This window comes from Megalopta genalis, chromosome 5 (genome assembly GCF_051020955.1).
Source record: "Megalopta genalis isolate 19385.01 chromosome 5, iyMegGena1_principal, whole genome shotgun sequence".
Taxonomy (NCBI): domain Eukaryota; kingdom Metazoa; phylum Arthropoda; class Insecta; order Hymenoptera; family Halictidae; genus Megalopta; species Megalopta genalis.
The window spans coordinates 31,299,692-31,323,709 of record NC_135017.1 but is presented as its reverse complement, the minus strand read 5'-3'; the positions used below and the strand labels follow the sequence as shown (position 1 = coordinate 31,323,709).

The following is a 24,018-nucleotide window of genomic DNA, read 5'->3' as shown; positions in this document are numbered from 1 at the left end:
TTTTCAACCCATGTTTCCCCTATTGTGATTCGGCGCACTGAGTATACAGAACAATGGCACCTTAAATCAATTTACTTCAGAAAGGAAGAGAGAACATAAAGAGTTGTTCGTAATGGGAGACTGCAATTATTCTGATCTATTATCAAGTAGTCTATTCCTGTTTGTGGACATTCAGTTATGGAACTTTCGATTTGTGAATTACTAACTTCAAAGTATCTTATTCGAGTATAATATTGAAAGGTGAACCAATTTCTAAGAAATACAAATAACATAAATATTTGAAATATTAGTGGCTCCGATTCGAAACATCCTATTTTTATTAGGGGGTTATGCTCAGTTAGGGGTTAAGAAAAATGGTGTTTTTTGGGAATTGTTTTCTCAAAATTTTTGAGATCTTTCTCAGCCAATGTTCATTTATTTGAAAGATCAGGCTTTTTATTTCTAGATGCATGTTTTTATTTAAAAATATTCAGAAATGTGTAAGTTATGGCAATTCTCCCGAGAGCTTTCCAAAAAAATATACCTCGTGGTGGCCAGCTTCACTCGGTTCACGGTTATCTGAAATCCTGTACGAAAAATATTTCTTCAGTTAATAATTTAAATTTCGAAATAGGTGGCAGGCATTCAAAGTGAAAGTTTTGATTTTTGTTGAAAAATAGCTGGTTTTTTAGACTATAAAAACCAAAATACTCAACAGAAAAAAAATCCTTCATTCAGAGACATGTTTTTTGTATCAAAAACAGGGTGCAAAAATGTCGTCCAAATCGATAATTTCATCGATGTGGAAAATGTAGTTTCGAGAAAAATGCATTTAAGGTTTTAACTTATGTTTACTCTTAAATGTTTATTTTTTAATCATTTCATTTCCTCAAAAATAACAGTTATATTCGCCAGTAAAGTTCTTAAAGTCCTAGCTCTTAAATTATTAGACGAGTATATCTCCGTCAAACTTTATCCGATTACAATAAAACTTTCAGATGATAATATTCTCGAAATATAATAGTTTCACTAACAACCAAAACACAAAAGTTGATTCTTTCAAGATTTCTGACTGAGTAGGACTATCCTTAAGATAGTCCAATTGGTATAATTGTATAATCGAACGACGTGAGAGAAAGTCGATATATAATTCGATTTTGTATTCAATGTTATTAATAAAATATCATTATCGATAAACCTATCACGTGATTTCCAACTCGTAAATATTGACATTATCTGATTTTTCCGAAAATTTACGAAAAGTTATTCTACGTATGAAGCTAAAAATGATAGGATTTAAAAGTCATACACCTAACAAACAATGGATTACAGGTGAATGGAACAGTAGGAATGTATAATGAGAGCAATATTGTTGCTGCTACAGATAATAGAAAGGAGGAATAGAGCAAATTCTAATTTGATCGTATAATAGAACCAAGGAAATGTGCGGAACGGGTTGAACTGAATTGTAATACAGTGACGTAGATTAAAATGCATATGTACCTTCGCCGCCTATTCCATGTTGGTATCGATTTTCCAATACAGTTACTTCAATCTGATTGTGCATCAAGTAACAATTCATATCCTAGTGTAAATACCGTCATTGCGGTTCAATCATATTACAATCTACTATGTATCTATGCAAATTAATATAACCGGATATGATCTGTATACATAAATTATGTAAAAAGTTGGATGAACTGTAAGACATTCTGACTGAATATATATTACATTAGGTTCATTAGTCATGATAGAGGAACTTTCAGGAAATGGCAGAGAGACTGCTTAAGATGGTAAATATGAGGTCAGCGCATATAAAATGGGTTCTCACGTGACACTTGACATTTTCGTGAACTTCGAGAACTTTATCAGTCGAAATTGGACTATTTACGCTTTCAAATATTAGTTCTTATTATACAATAATTATACACTCGCATAATACTAATTATTATTATAGGGTCAGAGAGAGAAAGAGAGAGAGAGAGAGAGAGAGAGAGAGAGAGAGAGAGAGAGTGAGAGTGAGAGAATGAGAGGGTGGGACGTGAGAGCGGGAAAGGGAATGAAAGAGAGAAAGATTGTATCATAACCATGGTTATAATTTTAATCCGTATTTTGGCAGTGCTGTGAATTATAGAGGATTGGAAGAAAAGAGAATATGGCTTATAGATAATAGGGGCGATATGGCGAATAAATGATAATAGGGGCGAATTACAAAAAAAATATAATACAGAGATTACTGGAGGAAAACTTATTGTAATAAGTGCTTTTAATTACGTTCGTTAACTTGTAAATAGTTATTAACATTCAGATAGCTAGGCTTGGATCTATTTGGACTCAGAGAATAAGTCCTCTTATTTAACTATTCAGTTTATGACACTTATGTAATTTAAATTTTTACACGTTTCGTTAAGGTCTATAGAAAAATATAGAATCTCTTCATAGTATTGTTGGTCGTTGACGCAAATATGTAATCTCATTCAAAAAGAACAAATAAGTTTGACGTTTTTGAATATATAACCTTAAATTTTACGAATCGAGTGATGAATTCGGTAACTGCCAAAAAAAAAAAAAAAGAGCTGTTATGTACCTAATTAATCTACTGGTGGCGAGGGTGACGGTAACCCTATAACAGCGCGATATTTATTAATTTATTTAAAATTTATTTAAAAATTCATTTGAACAGTAAAAAGTACATTAAATCCTTTTTTACCAAGGTAATGCTCGCGTTCCTATAATGCATTGCTGCAGTTACCGCGGAAATAGTAAAAAAATATGTTTCTTATAAAAAAGTTAGAGGTTTTACAGAAGCCAATTACAGTCGCCATATCATAACTGAATACATAATTGAAAATTGTTGAATGCAACAACATGCAATAACACACTTGTCATTTTATCCTTTTTATGGATATGAACAAAAAAGTATATGGTTCTGTTTAAAGAAATACTTGGAAAACTGGAAAAAAATTGAGATCTGTTAAAAAATGTCCTTGTAAAGAAATTCTATCCATCATTACACATTCTCTTTGAAATATTACAATTTTATTCTCTTGAATTTTTCATGTAACCAGTGCTAATGGAGATATTTATGTGTTCCGATTTAATCATTCTGTCTATTATCATTAGACTGTGCATTTTTATGCAAAATAAAAATTGTCTGAGTTAATTGAAATAAATGTAAAGTATAAACAGCAAGTTCATTCGTTCTTCAATAGTTGAAAATAATACATTCACATTTTAAAGTTCTTTTAATCTTTCTACTATTTTAAATTGCAACTACCCAATTTTTTCATAGTTGCATAAAATCCGCAGTCTAATTATCATTCCGTTCTACAGAATTATTGTAACACATATTTGCATTGTTTCAAATAACAAAGTCATTTTCACTTATCAAGTATTTATTATTAATCTTATATAACCTAGAATATTAATTTAATATAATTGAAATTATAATTTAATATAACCTAGAATTCCTTTTTTTGTGTTATAATTAGTAGAACACATTTTTGTTTGTTGCTTGTATCAATTTCTCTTTACTCTATGGTGAGGATATAATTTTGGCAGTTACGGTAGCTATCTTTATGTTCATTATGGAGAGAATAATACTGTAATCATGGATACAGTAAATTATGTTGCTGAAAAGAATACAATGAGTATTATAATAAAACAGCACATTATACCACATTTTTTACTGAACGTATTTAAAAATTGATACCCTATATAAAATTCTATCAAGCATCATTTTCACCTTGACATATTGATCGTTACGAATGAATTATCATAACAAAAAATACAAATAATTTAATGGATGGTAATAGCACTTCCATTGTTTAATCAAAGAAAATCAAGATGCAATTGCTGATCTAATTCATTCTGCTGTGCCAAGTGTTTACGGTCATTCAAATGTAATCAGCAGTATCACGCAGGTGAATAATAATGCTGGTGCGAGAGGCAAAATGAGCGGGTTTGTGCGCGTTCGTTAGCAGCCGAGTTACAGTGGAGTCTTCAACGAAAATAAAACCACCTCTGGCACTGATGCAACACGAAATGCGAGAGATGTTTGCGTTTTCCGGTTTACAGACCATCAGAGGTGATGTGTAGTGCAATCGGAGTTCAAAAATCTCTAGTTCTGACCTGTGTATAAAAACAAAAAGTTGTTTTAACAGAAATGTAACCAACCAATCTGTACACCGAGTATAGTCGTACCTTGTAATTTGACGTCATTTTTACGAAAGGTGACAAAAGACAACTTCAAAAATTTTAATTTAACACTATTCTCACCAAAGCGATCAAAAGAAAACACAGGTTTTAAAATTTTTATTTAAAATTATTGTCTAAGTTTAATAGCTCTTTCACCATTGACTTTTCAACTTATATACTTATATAATATATAATTATATAATTAGAATTAGTATTAATATAATTATTATATTATATTAATTACAATTAATGTAATTATTATATTATATTATATTAATTATAATTAATGTAATTATTAATAATAATATATAATTATTATTATTATCAAATTAATTTAATAAAAATACGGTCGATACAAAAGTGAGATAGACGTTTACGATTTCATTTGAAAGAATTCAATTTTATTAAATAAACTTATAATATTTTTTGGTTTCATATGATTAGAGATCATTGCTTTATCAATTGAAATAAATATTTAAAAGTATATTGTGCGACTTGGTCATAATAGTGATGTAAAAAGTAACGTGACCAACGACAAAGTTGAAAAATTATAACAGTGTTCTTCTAATTAAACGAATTACATGTTAGAATTTATGGCGACAAAAATATTAATTGTTAAGTACAAGTAATATTTCATATCATAATTTGTATACAGTTTCAGTTTCTATATGAATACTAAACGAATAAATTTTTATGTCGATAGTATAGAACGGGGAAGTGTATAATCAACAAAATTCTATATAATAAACGTAACTTGTTTTTACTTGATTGTAAAAAAATTGATGTCATTTGACTCACTCGTTATAGAAGCTATTGTGCATGTACAGTTTATACCATTTAATTATTTTTTAATTATTTTTTTAATTATTTTTCTGTTTTTTTTTTATTTTTCAATGAGAATTATTATTTCAAAGAAATCTAAAAGAGATTAATAATGATGCTTACGTCGACCTTTCATCACAGAATTAATACATAACTGATGTGTAATAAACTTCATTATAAAACATTCATTTTTTCAATTTTCGATGGTATTTAATTTTATCGATCCTGTTTATCCCCCTCTCTTCCCACGAAAAATCTGATAAAAATACACATTAATAACCATAATAAGACATTATTAGCGAAAAAATGTCGATCGCTTCATTCTGAAATTAGCATTTTAATATTTTCGGGAAAAATTCTAAAAAATTTAGAGCCTTGTGCCCTATAAAGTAGAAAATTCATGAATTTTTACACAATTTTCCGTTGAGTGTCACGGAAGAAATGGCGCATAATTTATTAATCCGATTTCATCCTATAGTAAGGGTAAGGACTTGAAAATTGCCTGAGAAGGTTCTCAATCAGTGGTCTATCGAAAAATCTAAACAGAAGTCAATTTGTTCAGGGAGTACGTTTCCGTATCCTATTCCGTTATACCCTTTAGCGAGATTACAATCTTTTTTTTGGTAACGTGCACAGAATACATCGTATTTTTGAAATTGAATGCGTTGGGAAATGTCGTATCATAAATATATATAAATATAATATAAATATTTATAAATATATATAATAATTTATATAATATAAATACATATAAATATGAATTTCAATCTCAAGATTCAGAAAAGCAGAAATGATTTGCAGTCGGAAAGCAGGTTAAGATATTCTTACATTATTTATTTTGTACAATGCATGAACATTAATCAAAGATAAATTTACTAAGTGAAAGTATAACTTTCTCCGCCGTTACTCCAAACGTCATGTTCATTATTTTCGCCAGCATTCATACTTTAGAGATAGTAATTATTTTGTTATCAATTTGTTTGCAAAGCGTAGGAAAACAAAAAATCGAGTAATTCCATAAGTCACGGATGATTTATTCTGATCAGCAGGCTGTTTTATTTTCATTTACGATAAAAATATTTACGGCGTATCCACCTACTGGCAAATCTAAAAATTACACCTACACCATCTAACAATCAGGATGCAGAATATTTTATTCTAAGTGAAAACAACAAATAAGAAGGAAAAATACTTACCTCAAATAGGATAACAAATAAGGTTATTTGAACTAAGCGTACATGCAAATAAATTCGAAAATATTATTTGAGAAATAACTTAATTGCTAATAATTTCGTTATTTTAAATATTAATGCAAGATAACATATACTTCTTTTACATGATAAGCATATTAATTATAGTTGGTATGTGGCCTCCGAATTGCCTTCGGATCGTGGCAAAAAATTATAAATAAAAAAGTTAAGTCATCGGTTTTATTATTGCATTACTATGTACTTTTTTCGCCGACTACCTCGAGTCTCTATAAGAACGAGCCGCGAGGCTCGAAGAATCGTCTCTGTGTGTTTGACGATTATCGTTTCTAATTCCGAGCTCCGGGACTTCTAGGGAGAATTTACTGTATTCAAATTCAATACCGCCAAATACACTAAATTTTCAAACTTCTTATAAGCTGATTCCTTGTTTCAGTAATAAAATAATGTGTTTAAAACACAACCATCTAAAACGCAATAACTACTTTAAAACTGAACTAAATGACTTGAATCTTTTTTAGGTGATAGAGGGACTAATCTAGTAGACAATGACTTAAATGCTTCCTTTTTTAATTTTCCTATTACTTGAAATAACGAAAATGTAAAAATCTCTCGATTTTTAAAAAAAGGTTTTTCGTAGATCTCGGTAACTTATATGTATGTTGAAAATTTGATCGAAATTAGTTCACGTTGTTATAAGTTACAACAAATTAAAGATCACAAAAATCGCAGTTTTATCACGATTTTAACCAAAAACTGTAAGAAACTTGCAGTTTTTAAAATCCTTCAATGCCTGTAGCTCGACTCTGGGTTAACCGATTTCGATCAAATTTTAAAATTGCACGCATATAAGTTATCGAGTTCTGCAAGTCATTTTTTAAATTTTTGTTATAAGCTCAGATAAAAAAGTTAAAAAACCAGGGTTTCTAATTTTTCTTTTCATTCCAAGTAATAGCAAAATTTAAGAAAAGCTTTTTAGCCATTGTCTAGTAGACTAGTCTTTTTATCATCTGAAAAGATTCAAGTCATTTAGTCCAATTTTTAAATAATTATTGCGTTCTAAAAAGTGTACGAACACTTTTCTGGGTCACTGTATACTAGAGTGAAATTGAGAAAAACCACAGAAATTTGGCAGAAATTTGAAGTGGCCGCAAACGTACCCTTGATTTCAGTACATTTTTTTACACTTTCGACACTGTACCACGTAGTTCTGATTTTCCTGGAATAATTTCAGAAAAAATGTTCCATCTGAAATAGGTTTGCTCAGTGCTATTTTTATCAGTTCACTGTTATCCTGTGACATGACTTCACTTTCCTTTTAGTAAGTCTATTTTCCGAATCATCAACGTTATCATTATTACGTACATTATTATATTCGTTAATAGATTTCTCCGTTTGCAATATTTGAAATGTTACACACTAATCTGCTTATAGTGTCGATTGTCAAACAGCAACTGATTGCGAGTGAAGTCAAGAAGATGCCAAGTGCTATACCGAAATGGAATACGTAGAACTAGGCTATGCCATCAAAACATAAACTTTGTAGTGAAAGTATGGTTGTATGATACGAAATACCTAGAACTGAATGGAACAGAATTAAATTGAATAAAATGTTATAACTAACAATAATGAATATAATTAATACAAAAAATTGTTACTTGTTATTTTGCATTACTACGTCAAATAACGAAATTATTTGGAAAATAAATTACTTGAAAAATTTGTAAATATATTGATGAACAAACATTATTGCGAACAAAGAAATAGTAACCATTGGGTTGGTAACTAAGTAATTGCCGACTTGTTCAATGAAATAAAAAATTTCTTTTTACTTGGAATGAAGTTTAATCTGTAATGTATTTTTCATTTTGTTCGATGACCTTTTGTCATCTCTCTGACAACTTGAAAATTCCACGCTCGTAGAAAGTCTGATCCTTCTCGGCCAAAAACTGAGTTAAGTGAGATTTTACAGCGTCGTCATCATTAAAAGTTTTACCACGAAGGGGGTTGTCCAGGGATCGAAATAAGTGGTAATCCGATGGCGCGAGATCAGGGCTATATGGTGGGTGTAACATCAATTCCCAACCAATATCCATCAATTTTTGCCGAGTGGACAAAGACGTGTGCGGCCTAGCATTGTCCTGGTGGAAAATGACACCTTTACGATTGACCAATTCTGGTCGCTTTTCCTTGACCGCTGCATTCAAGTTGTCCAGTTGCTAACATTCACGGATAATAAAATATAACATAATAATAATAATAATAATAATTGTATAATATAATATTTACGGATATAAAAATGGGAGTGAGAGACATCTATAACTGAAATCGGCAATTACTTAGTTGCCAACCCAATACAATAAAAATTTTTTTTGAATAATTATTCGAATAATATTTTATTTCGATAGAGCTCAACGCTGCTAACAACATATTAGAGTTCCTCAATATTTTTTGAATTGGTAGTTTTCAAAATAATCTGTTTAAATTCGATCGATCAGGTAAAAAGTTGATTGCCGTCAAACGAAGCACCCTGTCTCTGTTGTTCACCGTTTGTTTTAATTATAAGACGTGATACGATTACGCGGCGTGTAACGTTCGTTGTAACGTTTTCGTTGTTCCGTATACATAATTTGTTAAAGGCGCGTTAACAGGGCAAGGAGAAATTTGTGCCACTGATTTCGCGCGACAATGCCGACGAATTCAATTATTAAGACGAGGAATGCAACAGTATTACTCACGCAGCGCAATAGAATTCCGAGTGGAAACATTTTGCCTCGAAATTAACCAGAATTCGTATGTTTAGCGACAGACTGCCAGTGTAAAGTTTAACGTGCCCGTGCGAAATGGAAATTAATTAGACCGTTGGCATGAGTATATAGTTGAATGCGTGCTTGAAGCGTACCGAAGTTACTAGCGTACAGATTAGTAATCATATGGGTTAATGAGATATTGATTTACGCCAAGTATCGTCTCATACAAATAGATATGCGATTAAAATTCTCTGTATGAAGTACGATATGTTGTTATCGCGCGATGAATTCTCTTCAACGCATAATGGTATAGGGTTTGTCAATTGAATCGTTCGATCACTGTGCGTAACAAAAAAACAAGTAAATGATGTACAATCTATTAGTGTACAAACAGAAGAATCAATACAGGGTGGGACACTTAATTGGGAATACTCAAATACCTCCCCTATTTATGACGCTACGGAAAACTCTTCGGTATAAAGTTGCACTGCTTGAAGGGGCACTTGTGACGGTAGCATCGATACTTTTCCAAGGTCATTCTTTTTTGTTAGAATTTGAGGTCATCGATGTTTTTTCAAATTACATATTTCTCCCATTAAGTCGCGATAACTAAGATCAAGACGAATCCAATAACCTGTAATACCATGACCTTTAGGTGACCTTGAGTACGAATTCATCATCTATGTTCATCATAATACGAAGCAGTATCTCCGATATCGTTAATGATACTAAAAAATGTTAGACGAATAAGTTGTTCTGGTTTCACGCATTGGGTCATCTTTGGTGAAATTATTTGTAGATTATCAAGTCAGCTGATGAATTTATGGCTTCTTTTGCAGCTCGAACGACTTTTACATTTCCTGGAATGCCTGGAACATGAGTTTTATTTTATTTCTGTTTTGAAAAACTTTGTGGTGAGTTTCTTGAACTTGGATAAAGATTTCGTTGATCGCTGGGACATCGTTTATAGCTGATATAACACTTTTAGAGTCTGGAAGTATAATATTGGGTTGGCAACTAAGTAATTGCCGATTTCAGTTATAGATGTCTCTCACTCCCATTTTTACGATATCCGTAAATTTTATATTATAAAATTATTATTATTATTATTATTATTATTATTATTATTATTATGTTATTTTTTATTATCCGTGAATGTTAGCAACTGGATAAATTGAATGCAGCGGTCAAGGAAAAGCGACCAGAATTGGTCAATCGTAAAGGTGTCATTTTCCACTTAACTCAGTTTTTGGCCGTAAAAGATCAGATTTTCTACGAGCGTGGAATTTTCAAGTTGTCAGAGAAATAGCAAAAGGTCATCGAACAAAATGGAAAATACATTACAGATTAAACTTCATTCCAAGTAAAACAATTTTTTATTTCATTGAACAAATCTGCAATTACTTAGTTGCGAACCCAATAATTATAACATATATTTTAATGGTAAAGTGTTGTAGAAATGGTTTCTTCAAGGACAAATTTTAGCTTGCCACATTAAAGATAGATACCACCATATTTAACCCTTTCGATACGAGCGCGCTGTCCGCCGTGACACTCCCACTCTTCGGGGTGCCGCGTCGAAAATGCTCACATAACGCAGGGTCAGTCCACTTTTGTATTATACGAAGATCTTCTTAAGCGTTAAGTGGTGACTGTGCTTAATCCGTTTTTAAATCTTTTGTTTCCTGTAAACATTCTGTAAAGGGCCTACAATATGTTAAAATCTATGAACAAGTTTCGAAGAAAAATGTAACCTGAAATTTTTTACATCAATTCAGATCAAACGACGATTATACCTGTAGCTGTTTTTTCTGAATCCTTGTAAGAAAAGACTTTATCCGTTTGAGTCCCAGGGATTATTCAGAAAACACGGTCGAAAAATGCGCGATAGCGCTGCTTGGGACTCGAACGGTTATTAGAATAATTTCTAATATGTCAGAAATATGGCTCACATGGATGCCAGATGTATTCGGCACTCGTCCATATTGATCATCAGATGGATGCAGGATATATCCGGCGCTCGTACCGAAAGGGTTAAGGTATTACAAAGCACGAGAATTCGTCAACTTTGACGGTCTCTTTGCAGTAACCATGCACGATATTTGAAAATTTCAAACGGCATTTGATACTCTGAAATGTATACAACATATGCGCTACAAAAGCTCTTTTGATATTGTACACAGTGGCACCACCGAGGAGAAGATGATCCTACATAAAAGACAATTCTAAAATAACAGCTAAAATTTTTTCAGTTGAGGTTATCGTAGAAATCGACTTTGAATATTGAGTATTTTCAATCAGTTTTGCATTATTAAAAGAAGTTAGTAACTAAATTACATGTCTTATTTTCATTTCAATCCACAGTAAATCCATAGACAGAAATGAGCAACATCATGTTGATACTAATTATATTAGTACTATTTATAATCGATATACACAGTGTGACAATTAATTTTTAAGACTAGCATCATATATCAGCAAGTAGTGGCGGCATATGTTGTGTGTTAGCGTGATTGAAAGGCCAATAATTTGTCTGTCTACCTCACCTAAGTTTATGCCAATGGAATGATAAATGACAATGTTATGACAGTTCTTTCTGATCAAACCTTTAATCACTGTTGAAATTATATTGTTACGGCGACTTGTCCAAATCAAGTCGCTGTAATGTGAAACTGCCCTGTTGTGAACAACTCCTTAAAAATAATAGAAGATAGGGGTTGCCACGGAAGAGTGTTACCAACGGACAATCGAGGAGTCGAGATTGGACCATCGAACGAGCAACATTTCAAATTGAAAGATCTGAATTGTAATTGTATCGAGTTGTGTTATAGTTTAAATATTGTAAATAAAATGCTGCGACGCGGGAGAAACGGAGTAATTCGCAACAATATCATGAAATAAAAAGCAGTCATTAAATTTAACACAAGATCTGGTAAAAGTACATTAGAAATATTTCGGTTGATATATCAAGTATATGGCAATGTTTGTTTAAGTCGATCACATGTGTTCGCGTGGCATAAATGATTTCTGGATGGTAGAGAATCGCTAGAGGATGACCAACATACGGCAAGGCCAATTTCAATTCGAAAACCTGAAACGATCGAAAAAATATGTAATTTTATTATAAACGACCGCGATGCTTTACTCAGAATGATGGAAGCGGCTGCGAATATTGGCCGAGAGACGATTCGGACTTTTCCGCGCGTCGTATCGGTCCCAATTATCAAGATTCAGACAGTTGAACGCTGTTGCACGACAACGCGCTATCTCACAAGTCACTCATTGTTCGTCAATTTTTGGCCAGAAATCAAGTTTGTGTGCTCAATCATCCGCCATATTTACCTGATTTGGCCCCGTGCGGCTTCCCTTTTTCTCCAAAATTGAAATTGAAGTTAACGGGATGCTTTTTCGAAGACATCCCGACCAACCAAACAGCTTTAACCTTTTAGGCACGACGCGCCATTATAGTGGCTTCCGCGGATATCATCTCTTAGAACGACACGCCACTATAGTGGCTTTCGCGGATGTCATCTTTCAGAACGACACGCCACTATAGTGGCTTTCGCGGATGTCATCTCTCTGGACGACGCGCCACTATAGTGGCTTACTCTAGTAGCTCACTCGCTCATCGTTTGAACCAATAATTGTTTTCATATGCATTGTTTCACACTTCTTTTGTCTTCACATCGATTTTCAACACTCTACAAGATGTCCCAAAAATGTCTCGCAATCCGGAAATGACGGGTTCCTCGGATCATTTGAAGCAACTTCTTCCTTTACAAAAATTTTCTCCGAGGCACCGTTAACGAGTTATTAATGAAAAACAGTGACCAATAAGAATCTAGTACGGCTGACGCGAGGCGGCCCAGCCAACCAGCGCACGAAGTCCAGTTCCGCTCATTGGCTCGATCGCCTCGCGCCAGTTGAGCTCGCCTCTCATTGATCACTGTTTTTCGTTAATAACTCCTTAACGGTGCCTCGGAGAAAATTTTTGTAAAGGAAAAAGTTGCTTCAAATGGTCTGAAGAACCCGCCACTTTCTGCCCGCCACTTTCAGCCCGCCACTGTATATACAGTATCAGACTCTGTACAGTATCTGCCGTTCAGAGAAATAGCCTCGCGCAGAATTCAGCCGTACGTAAAAGGTTAACACGGGAACTAGAGGCAATATCACAAAATGAGCTGAACCTTGCTTTTGAGTTGCTATAACAAGTGCATTGAATCAACAGGAGATTATTTTGAATACAACAACATGAGATTTCGTGTATTTTGTATCTATCGTGTTTTATTAATCGAGTCTTAAAAATTAATTGTCACACTGTGTTCCGTCCTTCAACGGAATTTTCGTGCTGTGTCCGCCTAACTTTCTCCGGGACGAATTACCTTTTTCTTTTATCCCTAAAAAACATTTTATTGACGGGGAATCTTCGGCTCAGCGAGACAAATTAACAGTCCTTCAACGAACGACGTGCAATCGACAGAAGGTCATGTTCGTTAGGCTTTCAATTTCGTAGAGCCATAGCCTTCTTCATTGCAATTTCTAAGTTTATGATTTTTTCGAGCCGTCTTCTTTCCGGCAAACTCAGTCATTCTCGCTCGGTCTCTAGTCCGCGACTTTGTTTCAACAGGCACGCGCTGTCCGTTTCAACGAAGTTCTGAATTGCAGTCAATCTGCTTCAGTCAACTTCAGCAGACTCCAGCTCACGCTAGTCTACTACACTCAACTCTTCAACTTCAGTAGACTCCAGCTTACGCTAGACTACTACACTCAACTCTTCAACTTCAGTAGACGCCAGCTCACGCTAGTCTACTTCACTCAACTCTTCAACTTCAGTAGACTCCAGCTCACGCTAGTCTACTATTCAATTAGTCAGTCAACTCAACTTCAGTCAACTACAGTAGACTCCAGCTCACGCTAGTCTACTACTCAGATAATCTTTCAACCTTCGACCATCGAATTGAGTGCTTTATAGTACTTCAATTCATTCGTCAAAATTAAAACAGCTATTCATCTTTAATTAGAAGAACAGCGATACTAATCAATTCCGTCGCTTAGCGTAATCGGCCTTACAACCCGAGAGATTTTGTAATCGCGGAGTTTTAGTACTCGCTGTGCACCCCCGATTTGTTTTCATGTAGAATAAACCACTATGCAATTGTATCACCGATGCCAGGACATCCTCCATATTAATTGTGTGAGTTAATTCTCGCTGTTAATTAACACAGGTCAGTAATTCTGCTATTTCAATATGGCGAAAAATTACTGCTGATGGAGTACTGTTAGTGCACTTCAATAAGCAGTGCGTGACATTTGTTCGTAGTGGATAAAACACAATTTCTATCCCATTAAAGATGTCGGGTTTCGTACCTAAAAGGAGCATTTGCGGGAAGCATTACCTTTCTGTTTCCGCCTCAAGAAGTCTGCTGCTGAAAGTCATCGTCTTCTAGTGGAGGTTAAGCATTAAGAAACGTTAGAAGCACTTGGTTGGGATGTCTTACCCCACCCACTGTATTCGTCAGACATTGCTCCTTCAGATTATCATTCGTTTCGGCCCATGCAGTACGGCCTCTCTGAGCAGCACTTCAATTCTTACGAGTGTATTCAAAACTAGGTTGATGTCTGGATCGTTTCGATGGAACCTCTATTTTTTCTACTGTGGAATCCATTTATTACCCATTTTTTATGATAAACAGTTACAGTCTCCAAAAATTTATTTTCAAAATAATATTTTGAATAAAATATTTCTATTTTTCAATAGAAAAACAGCGAGAATTCGAACAGTTAATATTTCGAAAACGGCATTTTAGCCAACTATTCGGTATAAGGTACCATTGGGCGGCGTGCTTCACTAGCCATTACAGTTAAAAGTACTTATTGTGGAACGCTTTTCAGGAGGTATAAGATCAGCATCAATTTTATTACAACTGAGAAGTGTTATTCCTGAATGTTTATGTTACTGTTCGATAGATTGATGTTTCTAGATCACGTAATGAACTTCGAAATATTTACTTAATATACGTGGAACACTGTTTTCGCACCATGTCCTCGTGTTTCATAAATCGGGACAATGAAACAATTGAAGTAAACACAATATGAAACAGTATATTCCATATTGTTTTGAAACACCTATATTCGAATAAATATTTTTGTTTAGAGTTGATTGTTATGTAACAGTATTGTTGTCAGTGAATTTATAAAAAAGAATATTGAAAAATATAGGTAGAATTTTTACATCCACCCTCACCTGCTCTCTCTATTTTTTATTGTATTATTTGTGCAACTGTTTCACAAACGGGTCACAATTGAACGGTGTTTCATAACAGGTACTGTTACCTTATAGCCTTGCAAACGCATACTGCCGGTAAGCCGCGCATAGCCTCGTTGTCTGTCAATCACATCACTGTGCCGTCTATGCATGCATGACCATGTAGTATATGACCCTGATATACATCAGGGTACGTACATCAAGTATTAAACAACGTCTTGATATCAATATTTGAAACTTAACAAACACAATACAAATTCTTTATTGTTTCTTTAGAAGTGTTATATATAGTATAATATTAATAATCAAATACATAAAAATTTCCTAAAGGTAACCAAGTTTAATATTTTATAAATGTATACAGTAAATAGATTAAAAAGTTAATGGAGTTTAATATAGTAGTAAACACGTACAAATGTTATATTTGTATAACATGTATAATATCATATTTTGTTTTTAATATCATAAGGTTAATATTTGAATAATACACACAATATGTATGAGATAATTATTTTTTAGACTAGTTCGTGTAATGTTAAATACATTTTTATGTACTTCACATTGTATAGAATATTAAATGCATTGATTAAACAATTTTACGAATTTTTTAGTATCTACGTAAGTGCATATTTGCCAAATCTATGCTGTATATACATACATATATCTTGCATGCAGTTTGCATATTCTTGCATATACATGCATATTCATTACATATCATAAGTGCATAAACTTTCGCTGCTTCATTTCAGCATAAGCCAGCGTCACACCTACTTTCAACGAGGTTTATGTTAATAAACCACTAGCAATCATTTGGCAACTACGAATTAAGATCAATATAAAAGAAAGTAAACAAAGACAGCAGCTAATGTTGTTTACTCTCTATTATTTATTTTATATTTATAAAATATTAAAAAAAACTATATAACATTGAAAAAGAAAGATCCTTAATCTTAATCGTTGATATTGTCTCTGATCGGTTGTATCATACTTTTAATTAGGATGATATACCAATGAAATACAGCTAACGTGAATAAGAAAAAAAAGGAATTTGTGGTCATTCTTTCAGCCAATATGTACAATTGTAAGATACAATTATATCTGAACAGCGTAATATATCTTAATTACACAAAGGTCTAACTCAATGAGAGAAAATATCGTACTATAGCTCACGAGATCGTTCTATCTTGTTCAGTACTTGTCAGACCAGTATGGCTAGAGATTACGAAAAGTGAGGGGAATACAGATCCCCCCTTATTATTATTGGGTTGGCAACTAAGTAATTGCCGACTTGTTCAATGAAATAAAAAATTTCTTTTTACTTGGAATGAAGTTTAATCTGTAATGTATTTTCCATTTTGTTCGATGACCTTTTGCCATCTCTTTGACAACTTGAAAATTCCACGCTCGTAGAAAGTCTGATCCTTTTCGGCCAAAAACTGAGTTAAGTGAGATTTTACAGCGTCATCATCATTAAAAGTTTTACCACGAAGGGAGTTGTCCAGGGATCGAAATAAGTGGTAATCCGATGGCGCGAGATCAAGGCGTAACATCAATTCCCAACCAATATCCATCAATTTTTTCCGAGTGGACAAAGACGTGTGCGGCCTAGCATTGTCCTGGTGGAAAATGATACCTTTACGATTGACCAATTCTGGTCGCTTTTCCTAGAGCGCTGCATTCAATTTGTCCAGTTGCTAACATTCACGGATAATAAAGAATAACATAATAATAATAATAATAATTGTATAATATAACATTTACGGATATCATAGAAATGGGAGTGAGAGACATCTGTATCTGAAATCGGCAATTACTTAGTTGCCAACCCAATACTAATACGACGTAGACGCAGGCGCAGACGCAACGCGAATTGTTGGAGGCTCCGCCACGTGGAGTAAGACGTGACGTGCATGATAGTGAATGACAGAGATGATATGATTGCAAATTTGAGATTATCGCCACGTCTGAATTTTATATATTTTAATATATTATACAGGGTATCCTAAAATTTACTCAAAATCAGGAAATGAGAGGTTCCCAAGGTCATTTGAAATCACTTTCTTCTTAGCGCAAATGCAATCCGTGGCTTTGTTTACGAGTTATTAACGAAAAACACGGACCAATGAGAGGCGAGCTCGGTTGGCGTAAGGCGGCCGAGCCAACGAGCGGACAAAGCCCAGTGGGCTTGGCCGCCTCGCGCCAGCTGGTCTCGCCTCTCATTGGTCAGCATTTCTTGTTCATAACTCGTAAACAAAGCCGCGGATTGCATTTGTGCTAAGGAAAAAGTGATTTCAAATGACCTCGGGAACCCCTCATTTTTCGATTGCGAGTGACTTTTAGAACATTCTATATACATTTACATTTTGTTTTGAGGGAAGGTAGGACAGCATTGCAGAATGTTACGAAAGAGAATAGATTAAAACTGCGTCGTGCGCATGTGGATGAAGAGTGGGGATGCTCGCCACCGAAAGTTGAGAGAACAGTGTCGTAGAAGGTGAAGGGTGGAGTGGGAGAAATATCTAGATCTGGCCAAACTGTGTCAAACCCTTATCTCGTGCGTTCTTTCGTAGGCCTTTGTTACTGGCAAGTTAGAACTTTGTTTCGTTAACATTGTAAGCGTGTTTCGTTTCAGTAAGGAATTTCTGTGTCGGCCAAATTGTTCCTCCGTACAGCTTCGGCGGTTTTGTAATGATGTTTTTCGCAAAACTCCTGGATCCTGTGACAAGCCTCGTCCAACATATCCATTGGCACCGTAATGACCAGTCTCATGTAGGACGGATAATCGAAACACTGTGAAAAAATAGTCGAGAATCGTGTAATTAGCGGTGAACATTGGACGAGTGGATGCAGGATTTGAACGGCGTACCTGGCCTGGAAGGCAAAACACGGACTCCTCCATTAGTAGTCGTTGCACAAATTCCAGATCCGAATTAAATTCCGGAAAAGAGAGTAGATCTATGTAAACCTGGAAACCGATAGGATAATTTATAGCCGGTAAATTGCGACCGATCGGCCTTAACGGCACCCGTGTTCGCGAACACGTATAAATCGCACTCAATACCCGGTTAATTATACAAACTTCTCAGCGAAAGAGATCACTTCTGATTGATTTATTTAGCACTGAAAAAGTCATACGAAACATTTTCCCTGGCGCAACTATGCTTTTATTTTAATTTTAATGTAAAATTCAAATGTGTGATCAAATTAGCCACGAACTATAACTGTTGCAATAAATATGAAAAAAAATCGTGGGAAGACAATTATTATTTTTATACAAACGGTTTTGGTTATGAGTAATAGTTATTATAGATCTGTACAAATATAAGTAATTCTTGCACCTATTAACATAACTGTCATAACTGATATGAAAAAAGTCGTCGAAGAACAATTATTATTTTGATCCAAAAGTTTTTAATTGTAGGTAATGGTCATATGTGATCGTAGTTACATTTTCGTTAGTCACGATCATTATTGATGAGCATTCCTTTGGGTTAATTAAAAGAGTTATTGTTTAAGAAATTACTCTACTTGCTTGAAACAGCTATCTTGGGACAACATTTATTTCAGATGCTTATAACATAATATATAATAATATCTGAGAGGGAAATTCTGTTTTGATCGTGCATAGTAGTTATAGTTGGGAGAAATTAAATTTCGGTCACATATTATACAGAGTTTTTCGTAAAAATATGCCAATATTTTAGGGGATAAATACACGCACTAAACAAGTAAAACATGCCATTGTACGGAGCATATCGCATATTTTGTGTTCATATAAATTTATTAACACGTTAAGCGTCGTGTCAGTCATAATGAAAAAATTTCAAAAATAATATTCTTTTATATAAACAAATTTTAAATAATTTGGTGATCATAAAAGAACATTACTAAACATTACTTGTTACCAACAAAATTTTTAATAAGTATTATTAATACAGGTTGAAGAATTGACAGAATTTAATAACGCGGGCTAATCGAAAAGGAAGACAAAACAGGCTTGACGCTTGACATGTTAATTCATGTCTACGTTACTGAAGTTGTAAATTGTTTCAATCCCACAACAATAACAAAGTTATTACGCAGCTGCGCATAATATGTCATCACAATAATGTTCTCATTTTCTCGTTTCTTGGAGCAACAAAAGAATGCTTTGGTGCGAATACTGGGAATCGTTTTGATAGAATGTGAAACAATTTAGTACCTTGTAAAATACAATTTCTTTTATTGTTGACCATTAGGAACAATGAAAATAAATATTCTTCGTCGACAACTGTTGCAACTGAAATAAAGTTTCTGTCACTGATAACTACTATGAACGACCAACACAAAATTACCCTCACTGATAAATTCTGTTAATAAGCGGATACAATTCCTTTAGTCGAAAATTATTACAAGTGATCGAAATAGAATTTTCGTCATCAATAATGATTACTTGCAATGAGTAAAATGTCCGGTTAACTGTAATTGTCATTTGTAATAAAAAATTCAAATCTTTGAGTGGTTTTCTGAACAGTTTCATTTACACTTCGCGATTAACAGCATCAACTTAAATAATAAACACAATTTTGTTACTGATTTTGTCGTAAAAATTTTTCAAATAACTATTATTTTACGTTCCTGAAATGAGTATAATGACTGTGAAAAAAGTTAATCATTTTGTCCAGCAAAGAAAGGGGATAAAATATTGGTTTTAATGTATATTTTTTATGAAAATATTAAATGTTAGCATAAGGACGATGCTGGCAAATGAATCTTGACAGTTAGCATAGAACACTTTTTTCCATCTTTGGCGCTCATAATTCGTATTGTTTAGATTCGTATAATATTTCTCAATTCGATTATGCATTATAGAGTGTGCGTCATCTAAAAAGACATAAAATTGTCAGTTACTAAAAATCTGATAAAATGGTGAAACTAAAATAAGTTGAACGATATCTTCATTAATATGTGTTAGCAGAAAAATGAAAAGAACATTAACATGACGCTGTATTATTTTGGCATAAAAATCTGCTGTCTAGTAATATTATACTTCAAGCTTTCACCACTTGTACAAAGAATACATATTACGAATAAATTGTAAAAGATAGGAAACCAGATGAAACATTAAATACACAAGATAAGTGTTTCAGAATATTCAAATAATATTATAAAATAGAATAACTGTCGGAATATTTCCGGAAAGATGAAATCAATATAATGGAATACAAACGGAATTATTGAGGATTAATTAATATGGGGAAAAAATGCCTGCAAAACTGTTCTGAAAATTTAGTAAAGTCAACGAGAAAATGTTAACAACTTATTGAAAGATGTATGATTACCTTAAAAAATATCAGAGTGGTAAGTACCATTTACATTTGTCGGTTTTAGTAACTGAATTATTATATTAGAAAAGAATGCATCGATACAGACATTTCTAAGTATTACGGTGAACAATTCTAAAAAGCATGAAGATTTAATAGGCAAAATATAACTTTAAAAGAGCAAATATAACTAAAAAGTTCTTAGATATATGGACATTCTTCGAAAAATAATTTTCAATAAATCACCATATCGCAATAATAGAATTAAAAACACGAAAAAGTAATTGCACGGTTTTATTTATTAATGAATTGAAACTTTCTTACCGAATATCACAAAACACAATTTTTCTAGAAACGCGCTAATTCCTTCGAACCCTTCAACTATTGGTATTGCTAAAATACAGGGTTTCCATCAACAAATGCCGTTTGAAGTAACATGTAAAAATGGTTGACGTTATAAAAAAAAAGTCAAATATATTTTTTATGCTCTTTTTTACGGAGAATGCATTGACGCAAGAAAAAAATTCTTTACTAAATTTGTCAAGATCATTTGAAGATTATTTTAATTCTTTTAAATGGAATGCTGTATTTTTGTTTTGCTCCAATGAAAGAGCATAAAAAAATGAATTCAAATACTATTTACAAGTGACTTTAAAATGACCTTCCAAGACGTAGAAGGTAAAGTTTTAGTGCAACAGATGAGGATGGGCTTTTCTATCCTTTTATGTATTAGAGATCGTCCATAATATGTGCTCAAAATTTCTTTTTTCGACTGCTAAATATTAGCGTAGTCTCCTCAGAAATAAATACTGTTGCTATGAAAAGATCGTTTCAGAGGAAAGTACGCCAATGTTTAGCAGTCGAAGGAAAAAATTTTGAACGTATTCTATAAACAAAATAAATAAATGATCAAAAAAGATTATTCTTATCTGTTGCGAAAAAGTTTTCGATTTACGACTTGGAAGGTCACTTCAAAATCAGTCGTAAATAATGTTTTGAATTCATCTTTTTGTAACGAAACAAAAATACGGTATTCCATTCAAAATAATTTAAATAACCTTCAAATGACCTTGAAAAGAATTAATAACAAAATTTTTCTTACGTTCACGCATTCTACGTAAAAAAAAACATAAAAACGCATTTGACGTTTTTTTCATTAAGTAAACCGTTTACCAGTTATTTTAAGCCTGTATGTCACATACTAACACAATTATTATATATATATATATATATATATATATATATATATATATATATATATACTATTACTATATATATACTACTAACTATAATGTGCATACATTACCATCATGTACATTGCTCCCGTTGGCATTATCGGTTTTAATCCAGGAATTTTCACGACACAATCGTACGCCAGTTTAGAATGATTCTGAAAAATATAAATTGAATAAAGGTACTAAAGTGAACAATTGTTTGTTAAACTTACGTACATAAATAAATGTAGTTAGTGAATTAAAACTCTTCTACCCGAAACATTTCAAGTTTAATTATGAGTGACTCATTTGTCATGTGCACGTGAAATATCTCCGTTGTTTGTAATGACACCAGAAATTGTCTCATAAACGAATCTTTATTTTAATAGAGTTATTATTATAAGAAGAAGAGCTGGACAGACTTCATCTTTACCCCTGTGATCTTAAAGATTTACTTCTCATACAGACCGCGAGATGATTTTGTAAAATATTCGTACTATTGGTGAGAGTTTCTATTGTGTGCGTGTATGCGGCACCCACCTCATTACAACACTATCGTAATAGTATCACACTTATACAAATATAATGTAGGAAAGTGATATACTGGTGAGCACCGATTTTTCAGTAGCACCTCTTGCGGGAACTCATGGAACTAAACTTTTAGCATCACAGAAATTTTGTGGTAGGGCAACCGTAGTCGATCCACCTTACATCGTGATTCAGATACAAATCTTTACCACGAGGTCATATTTTCCAATATTTCATGTTCATTGTCGGTTTTTTCAAGATAAATTCAATCATGTGTGATATGATCATGTATAATCACTTTCAAATGGTCTTCCAAGGAGACACTCTTCAAAAGCACATCATAACGAATGAAGATGATGTTTGTACTTCTCATATTATAGAAAATATTCAAATGCATTTTGAAACAGAATAACTTTTCTGAAATTACACCAAATGATTTGAAGTTATTGAGATGTTAGTGAAACCTGACATATTTTTTTAACTTTTTTCGTGACACCGTTATATTCGTTGAATGAAATCATGAAATTTTTCACTTGCACATCTTTTTCTAATTTAAGCCATAACATTGATATTATACATGCTCAAAATAAAATGAACACCCTAAACACCACTCATTTACGCCGACGTTCCTTACATGGCTTTAAATAATCATAGAATATTTTAGAATACGATTAGGAATGTATGAAGTATAAAATGAATGGGATAAAATAAATTAATATTCTCATTATGAAACGAAAGGATTTCTTTGTAAACATTGTCACTTCAGGTTTTGGAAGAAACGATGTTCTTTCATTTTTGATAGAACAACATCGATATTGAAGCATTTCGATTTCAGAGCAATTTGGATACTATCTTCAAAGTCCAATAGATTTGCTCTGCTTATATGATCATGAGAGAGAAAAATCCTCATCCACGAAGGTAAATTGTTGCAAAAGGCAGCAACTGCCACCTTATATGCTATCTTAAAATACTTTAAAACTTTTGACATACAAAAATATGACATCGATTCCAAATTCAATGCGTGCTTCATCATTGGATCGAAGTACAGAAATATCTGTCATAATAAGAAACACGATTTTTATGTCAATTTATATCTATTGAGTCACCATTATCTCTACGAATTTTATTTTTACTCCACTAGGCACAATTATAGGCTCTACTAATTATCAATACTAAGCAAAAGAAAGGAAGGTAGGTCCAAAAAGAAGTTATAAAGAATATTTTTGAAAGTTGTCAAAAAATTGGAATTGAATGGGAACTTGATGTTTCTCGATTGACTGTTTAACATCTTCTTAAACGCAATACTAAAATTATGAGATAATAATTAATGCTTGCACTTACGCTTTTAGAACTGTCAGACTAGAGTACGCTTGTTGGAATGTGAGTAGAAATTGGGATCATGCAAGTACATATATTTTAAACATTTTTAAAATCGTAAGGTAATAATATATTCGATGTTCTAAATTTAATATTGTTTCCTACATTATTAATTCCGATATAAAGAAATTGAAACTTGACAGTGCAGATGGATTCCATTGATACGGGATAAAATTCGTTCATACTTCATTTGGAAATATTAAAAACTGGAGATGTCGTCAGATACAGCAACGAACTAAAGTATTCGTACACCTTTCAAAACGCAACAATTTTTTTAAAACTAGACTAAGTGCCTCGCTATTCCTTGGAATGACAAACATAAATGAAGAACTCTCGTTTTAAACTTTTTCATCTGAGCCTGTAGCAAAAATTTAA

General features: G+C 33.0%; 1 protein-coding gene across 1 annotated transcript in view; it reads right to left on the bottom strand.

The window, feature by feature from the left end:
* Positions 1-14,811: 14,811 nt before the first annotated feature.
* The window catches only part of Tat (Tyrosine aminotransferase), a 94,945-nt gene continuing 85,738 nt past the window's right edge, over positions 14,812-24,018 (bottom strand). Inside the window, exons 9-11 of the mRNA XM_076522335.1 lie at positions 21,831-21,914; positions 18,088-18,186; positions 14,812-18,011 (exon numbers count right to left, since the gene is read on the bottom strand). Of these exons, the coding sequence (XP_076378450.1) occupies positions 17,850-18,011; positions 18,088-18,186; positions 21,831-21,914 (345 nt within the window). The 3' untranslated portion in view covers positions 14,812-17,849. The remainder of the gene's footprint in view (positions 18,012-18,087; positions 18,187-21,830; positions 21,915-24,018) is intronic.